The following is an 8,400-nucleotide window of genomic DNA, read 5'->3' on the forward strand; positions in this document are numbered from 1 at the left end:
CTGATGACAAGGACCTTCCACCAGAGCCAACAGAGAGAGAGAAAGCCTTTCCCTGGAGGCAGCACCCTGAATTTGGGCTTCTAACCTCTCAGACTGTGAGGGAATACGTTTCTATTTGTTAAAGCCATCCATTGTGGTATTTCTGTTATAGCAGCACTAGACAACTAAGAAAGTGTGCTTAACCCAAGCCATGGTCTTTTCAATTGCCTGATGTGCATGTGAAAACTAGACAATGAGAATGGAAGACTGAAGAAGAATTCATGCATCTGAATTGTGATGCTGGCAAAGAATATTGTATGCATTGAAGACTGTCACAAAAACAAATATTGGTCTTAAAAGAAATATAACTAGAATGTTCCTTAGAAGTGAGGATGGCACAACTTCAGCTTGTTTACTTTAGACATGTCATCAGCAAAGACCAATGGCTAGATCAGGACTTCCTGTTTGGTGAAGTGAAGTGTCAGTGAAAACTAGGGAAGCACTCAATGACATGGATTGGCACTTTAGTTAAAACAATGGACTCAAATGTACCAATGGCCATGAAGATGGCAGACAATTGGACAACATCTCTTTCTGTTATATATAAGGTTGTCATGAGTCAGAGCCAGCTTGGTTTATAGCATTGTTCAAATCCTCTATTCATTGTTTTTCCTTCTAGGTGTTGTATTCATTGTTAGTAGTGATGTATTAAAATCTCCACCTGTTATTTGAGAACTGTCTTTTTCTCCCTTTATTTACTTCAGTGTTTGCCTTATATATTTTGGAACTCTGATGTTAAGTGTGTACATATTTAAAATTGTTATATATTTTTGACAAATTCACTCTTATCATTATACAGTGTCCCTCTTTATATCTTATAACAGATTTTGACTTAAAGTCTATTTAATCTGATGGTAGGATCACCACCCCAGATGTTTTGGTTACTATTTCCATCCTTTCACTTTCAATCTATTTGTGTCTTTAGGCCTAAGGTGTGATTTTTTTAGACAGCAAGATCATGGCTTTTTAAAAACACTTTTATGCAACTATCTACCTTTTCATTGAAATGTTTAGTTCGTGGTAATTAATGCTAGGAAAGAAATTCTTCTGTCATGTTGTTATTTGCTTTCTGTGTGGCTTATACTTTCTTTTTCTCTCATTTCTTCTAATACTGCCAAATTTTGTGTTTTATGCCTTTTTTTAGTCAATTGTTTTTATTCCCTTCTCTTTTCCTTTTATGTGTGTTTTTTAGTTGTTTCTTTGTGGTTACCATGATAATGATACCTAACATGTTAACACTTATGACATTCTGATTTACACTTACACTAACTTAAATTCTGTAACTATTATGGATTGAATTGTGTCCCCCACCCCAATACGTTTTGTAAATCCTATGTCTGTGCTTCCACTGTGCTTCTGTCAGTTTGTCGTACTGTGGTAGCTTGGGTGTTGCTGTGATACTACAAGCATTGCTACCAGTATTTTAAATACCAGCAGGGTCACCCTTGGTGGACAGGTTTCAGCTGAGCTTCCAGATGAAGACAGTCTCAGAAGGATGTGGAGGTGTGCTTCTGAAAAAATTGGCCAGCAAGAACCTTATGAATAGCAGCGGAACATCGTCAGATACAGTGCTGGAAGATGAACCCCTCAGGTTGGAAGCCATTCAAAATACAATTGGGGAAGAGCTGCCTTCTCAAAGTAGAGTTGACCTTAATGATGTGGATTGAGTCAAGCTTTCAGGACCTTCATTTGCTGATGTGGCATGACTCAAAATGAGAAGAAACAGCAAACATCCATTAATGATCAGAAGGTGGAATGTACGAATTATGAACCTAGGTGTCTTAGTCATCTAGTGGTGCTGTAACAGAAATACCACAAGTGGATGGCTTTAACAAAGAGAAATTTATTTCTTCACAGTAAAGTAGGCTAAAAGTCCAAATTTAGGGCGTCAGCTCCAGGGAAAGGCTATCTCTCACTGTTGGCCTTCTCATCAATCTTCCCCCAGACTAGAAGCTTCTCCATGCAGGGACCCTGTGTTTAAAGGACACATTCTTCTCCTGGCACAGCTTTATTGGTGGTATGAGGTCCCCAACTCTCTGCTTCCCTTTCCTTTTTTATCTCTTGAGAGATAAAAGGTGGTGCAGACCACATCTCAGGAAGACTCCCTTTACTTTGGATCAGGGATGCGACCTAGTAAAGGTGTTACAATCCCACCCCAACCCTCTTTAACATAAAATTACAATCACAAAATGGAGGACAACCACAGAATACTGGGAATCATGGCCTAACCAAGTTAATATATACATTTTGGGGGGCACATAATTCAATCCACTATACTAGGGAAATTGAAAGTAGTCAAAAATGAAATGGAACTCATGAAGATCAATATCCTAGGCATGAATGAGCTTAGATGGACTGCTGTTGGCTATTTTGAATCGAAACTCCACTTAAAAACAAAGCTTATACATTGGATCTTCTTAATATTTTGAAAGAATCAGAAAAATAGCAAGATAAAATGGAAAAAAATACTTTATTTTTGTCTTCTTCTCTTGGAGATGGTAATAACCACTAAAAAGTAATCTTAAAACTGATCTGTCTAAACACTGACTTAAATATTGTAAATAATTTTTATTTAAAATTTGTCTTTCTAGGTTACTAAAAGCAACATAAGGTTTCATTGATTTCTCTTACCAATTACACTTTCAGATAATTCTTTTCTTTTTTTTATTATAAACATTAATATTTTCTATTTTTTTGTATTTAACTCAATTTTTTAAAATTAATTTCTATTGTGCTTTAAGTGAAAGTTTACAAATCAGGTCAGTCTCTCATACAGAAATTTACATGCACCTTGCTATACCCTCGTAATTGCTCTCCCTCTGATGAGATAGCACAGCACTTCCCTCCACCCTCTCTCCTTGTGTCCATTTGAGTAGCTTCTGGTCCTCTCATCTCCCCTCCAGACAGAAGATGCCAACATAGTCTCATGTGACCACTTGATCCAAGAAACTCGTTCTTCACCAGTATCATTTTCCATCCCCTATTCTGGCCAAATCTCTGTCTGAAGAGTTGGCTTTGGAAATGGTTCCTGCCCTGGGCTAACAGAAGGTCTGGAGTCCATGGCCTCTGGGGTCCCTCTAGTCCCAGTCTGACCACTAAGTCTGGTCTTTTTATGAGAATTTGGGGTCTGCATCCCACTGCTTTCCTGCTCCCTCAGGGTTTCTCTGTTGAGTTCCCTGTTAGGGCAGTCATCATTTGTGGCCGAGTACCATCTTTTTACCATCTAACTCTTCTGGTCTTAGGCTGATGTAGTCTCTGGTTCATGTGGGCCTTTCTGTCTCTTAGGCTAAAAGTTATTTTGTGTCTTTGGTGTTCTTCATTCTTTCTTGTTCCAGGTGGGCTGAGACCAACTGATGCATCTTAGATGGCCGCTTGCTAGCATTTAAGACCCCAGACGCCACTCTCCAAAGTGGGATGCATTTTGTGTTATTTTTATGACCAACTTTCAGATGTTATTCTGTTATTTTTAGGAATATTTAAAGCATATGATGAATGAATGATTCTTCTCTCATAATTACAAAAAAATCAAAACTAATATATACTTTATTTATCCTAGAACTCTCTAGATAATCCCAAAGAGAAATATTAAGCAAATGTAAGAATCTTTGTCACAATTCAGGCATCAGGGAATGTACATCTTCAGAAGGGGAAAACTCTAATTAAAATAAGAATGTATTGTTTCTACCAATACGTTCATTAAAATTTAATAAAGTTGCAGTGACAACAAGGGAAAAAAAAACCTCAGTAAGGTGGGTTGACACAATATTGAAAACAATGGACTTAAAGATATCAATGAACATGAAGATGGTGCAGGACTGGGAAAACTTTCATTCTGTTATATGTAAGGTTGTCTTGAGTAGGAACCTCTTGATAGCAAATAACAACATCATTTCAATGCTGACAGTCAGGTCCTTCAATTTTGGAAGTACACAAGAAAGCTAATTTTGAAGTATTTTTCAACTCAGCTCATCAAAGGAGAAATTCCTTAAAATAATGACCTTATTGTTTTTCTGAATAGAGCATCCTACTCATAACTGTCCTTACAGCCTCCTTTATCTGCTTGTTTCTGAGACTATAGATAATAGGATTTAGGAAAGGAGGGGCTATAGAATAGAACACAGAAATAATCATGTCCTGAGTTGTAGGTGAATTGGAGGTCGGCTTCATATAGACAGTAATGGCTGAGACAACAAAGACTGTCACTACAAGAATGTGAGGAACACAGGTAGAAAAGGCTTTCCCTCGCTCTCCTCTGGTTGGAAACTTGAGCACAGCAGAAAATATGCGAATATAAGACATGATGATGAAGATAAAGCAGCCACCTATAATAACCACTGCAGAGACAAAAATTACAATCTCATTGCTGAGAGTGTCAGAGCAGGAGAGTTTCAGCAGAGATGGGACATCACAGAAGAACTGATGGACCACATTGGAATGACAGAAGGACAACCGGAATGCAGTGCCAGTGTGCACACCTGCATAGATCAGACCACTGAATACGGTGGCCAGTGTCATTTGGACACACGCCCGAGGGTTCATGATCACAGGGTAGTGGAGGGGTTGGCAGATGGCCACATAGCGGTCACGGGCCATGATGGTGAAAAATAACAGCTCTGCAAAAGCAAACAAAATCACAAGGAAGATCTGAGCTGCACATCCCACCATGGAGATTACCCTGTTGTCAAGCAGGAAGAGGACACATGCCTTGGGTACAGTGATGGAAATGTAGCACATGTCCAGGACAGACAGATTTCTAAGGAAGAAATACATGGGAGTGTGAAGACTCTCGGCCAGAGTGGTTACTGTGACAACGAGAAGGTTCCCCAGCAGAGTCGCCAAGTACATCATTAGGAATAACATGGCGTGCAAGACTCTGAGCTCCCACACATCAGAAAACCTCATAAGCAGGAATTCAGTGACTGTGGTAGAGTTGGGCATCTTTGGGTACTTTGCTTTGAATAGCAGAGACAGAGGCAAATAATCCTTAAAAAAAAAAAAAAAAGGAGAATAATAGCGTAGAAATAAATTAGCTTAAATATGCATATTGTCTTACATTTAGTTTATTGTCACATTTATCCAATTTTATTCTCTCTAGTTGATTTTGGTTAGTTGTTACTTGCTGTGGAGTTGCCTCTGACTTGCAGAGATCTCATGTACAGAGACTGTATCAGTGTCCAGTTCCCTGTCAGCCTCATCAACACCGGCGTGCTTGAGTCCATTGTTGCCCTTCAAACTTTCTCATCTTCCAGCACTGCACCAGAAAATATTTTGTTGTGATCCATAAAGTTTTCATTGGATGATTTTTTGAAGTAGATTTCTAAACCTTTCTTCCTAGTCTAAGTCTGAAAGCACCACTGAAATCTGCATACCATGCTGGAATTTGAAATACCGATGATGTAGCTTGCAGCATCAAAGCTGTATGAAAGCCACCACAAGACAACCAACTGACAGACAGATGGTGAATTGGTTAGTAGGAAATAACACGATGACACTTTTTGCTCCTTTATCCTTATTACTTGAGAAACTTATTTCCAATATGTTGTTGTATTGTGCCATTGAGTAGATTCTGACTCATAGTGGCGTTATAGGATAGAGTAGAACTGCCCCATTGGGTTTCCAAGGATCAGCTAGTGAATTCAAACTCCTGACCTTTTGGTTTGCAACCAAGCTTTTAACCGTTGTGCCACCAGGGGTCTTTAATCACATATTACATACTGTAATTCTCATTGTAACTCTACAAATTAGGAAGTGATACACATGGTTTTAAAATAAAAATACTGGGACACTGAAAGGTCAAGGAAATTATTAAGCCATGGAAATAAAAACATAAGAGCATGAATTCAAATCCAGGTTTATGTTCTCTAATGTCGCAATCCCACGTTTCCTCCACTAGAAATGCTGATCCTACTTAGCATTACCTGCTTCACACCACTCCAATCCATGGTATTCAAGCGAGATGACCATTAATTTGTTTGATTCCATTTCTGCCCTCTGAGTAATGTAGAAATCATGAAAGCCTAAATTTTGGATTAATTTAAATCATGGATAAAATGCTCCCTTCATTTTCTCATTATTGAGTATTAAGTTAACCATGGGAATGGTTCAAAATCATTTTCTATATTGCTCCATATATCTTGACCGTGCCCAACTGTATATTATGACTCAATGGGACAATGTGTAATGATCTGCATTTTTACCCATTGAGTAGAATAAAATATTGATGTTGTCACAAGCTCTTCTCAGTATGAACATACTTTATTGTACAATTAAAAAAATAAGAGATGCTATCCTAGTGCTTTAATTATTTAAATATAAAACAATTATGTATTTTCACTCATCTCTTCTCCCTAAAATGAATTTATTCATATGTAAAGGTTAATTCACCAGCTCTAGCCTTCATTTTCTCTCCTCTTTCACTGATGTTAATCTCCCTATTACAAACAAAGCCACTGCCTTCTAGTCTATTTCGACTCATGGCGACTCTGTAGGACAGAGTAGAACTGCCCTATTGGGTTTCCAAGACTGTAATCTTTACAGAAGCAGACTGCCACATCTTTCTCCCGCAGAGCCGCTGGTGGGTTTGAGCCACTGACCTTTCGGTTAGCAGCCAAGCAGTTTAGCCACTGCACCACCAGGGCTCCTCCTCCCAGTTACATGCCTTCGGAAGTTTATCACCTATCTTCATGCACTCCTTGAGCTTACATAAATGATTAGGTTCCTTTGATCAAAACACCCATTTCTGAAACTCTGATTTACTAACTTCTTTGCTCCTATCTCTTTTTATTAGCCTTTCAAATAGTGTTACATCTATTCATCTCTGTTTTGTCTTCAAACTTAAAAATATGTATCTTTGCCATCATATAAGCATCTGATTCCAGTAGCATCTTCATCAGAAGATTAAGTGACAGCTTCCTCAGTCTTCAGATTCTTGTTTTTAGGTGCTATCGAGTCAGTTCTGACTCATAGCGACCTTATACAACAGAGTAGAACTGCTTTATAGGGTATCCAAGGCTGTAAATCTTTACGGAAGCCGACTGCCACATCTTTCTCCCGCAGAGCAGCTGGTGGGTTCTAACCACCGACCTTTTGGTTAGCAGCCCAGTTCTTAACCACTGCACCACCAGGGCTCAATCTGTAGCCATTGAGTTGATTCTGACTCTAGCAACCCTATAGGTTAGAGTAGAACTCCCCCATAGGGTTTCTACGGAGTAGTTGGTGAATTTGAACTGCTGACTTTTTGGTTAGCAGCCAAGCTGTCAACCACTGGAGTATGCCACGTGGATTTTCTCCTCTGTTGCCAGACCCTTTGCTCTCCTGAGATTCTCCTGCATGTTTTATTGTCACTCATTCCATTAAAGATATATTTAAGCTGTCCTTCCTCAATAACTAGTTCAAAATTGCAACATTATTACATTCTAAAATCTTTAGCTTGAAATTCTGCTCTTCTGCCTCCTCCTCTCCCCCTCCTCCTTCCTCTTCTTTGTTTTGCAATCACCTATTCTTCCAATTCTATCTTCTTCCTTTCTTTTGAAACCTAATTAATGTTTTTCTCTTATCCTTTACTGTGATTGCATGCAGCAGCTGTCATAATTTTGGCAAGTATATAAGCTCTATTTCAGATAATAATTAAAAAAAAAAACCCTAAATAATCTCAGATTTAGTGTATACCTTTCTGATTTTTGGTAACACTTCATTTGAAGCGGTCTTTTAAAAATATATCACACACAACTTAATGGGATTTTAATGCACGTTTTAGATCTCCACCAGAGTTATAAAATACTTGAGGTTCTGCAATATGTTATTGAGCTAAGATCAACATATATGCAATGCATGGCTTAACTGAAACACCTAGGAAAATAAGTTCTTCAAGCAATACCTCCAAGAACGCTGCCCTCATAAATTTATATTTGTAGAAATTTCAAATAGTAACTCTCTGCAGATATTACAAAAATCCTTAAAATACATTCTTTTGGATCTTTTACTGGATAAGCTATGTACTTATGCTTTACATTTTGTTTCCATTTTTACTCTTTGAATTTGTTAACTATAATGTTTTTCTTACCATAAATATGCATTTTATTATTTTAGGGACAAATAATGCATAGGAATGATAACCTTACCTGAAAATGTGACGGATGGTTTGATTGATTTGTTTATACACTCACTAATTTAACCACAATGAATCTTCACAGTTCTAGAAAATAAGAATGGCTTTTAGTATATTTTACTGCAACTTACAACTCATGGAATTTGTGTAGGTTACTAATTATTTAATAATATTATGAAGCTGAGTAAGATGAAGCATGTTATTTTTTCTGGTTTTGTAAAAATATTGTAATTTTTTTCCCAGGCAACCTGAAC

The 8,400-nt window shown here is 37.8% G+C and overlaps 1 protein-coding gene across 1 annotated transcript; it reads right to left on the reverse strand.

Annotated features, from left to right (window-relative positions):
* Nucleotides 1-4,038: 4,038 nt before the first annotated feature.
* LOC126067618 (olfactory receptor 14C36-like) lies at nucleotides 4,039-4,977 on the reverse strand. Its single transcript, XM_049869702.1, has one exon. The coding sequence runs from the start codon at nucleotides 4,975-4,977 to the stop codon at nucleotides 4,039-4,041; it is 939 nt and encodes a 312-aa protein (XP_049725659.1).
* Nucleotides 4,978-8,400: the final 3,423 nt, after the last annotated feature.

The sequence above is a fragment of the Elephas maximus genome, chromosome 2 (genome assembly GCF_024166365.1).
Source record: "Elephas maximus indicus isolate mEleMax1 chromosome 2, mEleMax1 primary haplotype, whole genome shotgun sequence".
Classification (NCBI taxonomy): domain Eukaryota; kingdom Metazoa; phylum Chordata; class Mammalia; order Proboscidea; family Elephantidae; genus Elephas; species Elephas maximus.

What these genes read in the sequence shown, in the direction of transcription:
- LOC126067618 (XM_049869702.1), bottom strand. Translation starts at nt 4,977, where the DNA reads ATGCCCAACTCTACCACAGTCACTGAATTCCTGCTTATGAGGTTTTCT.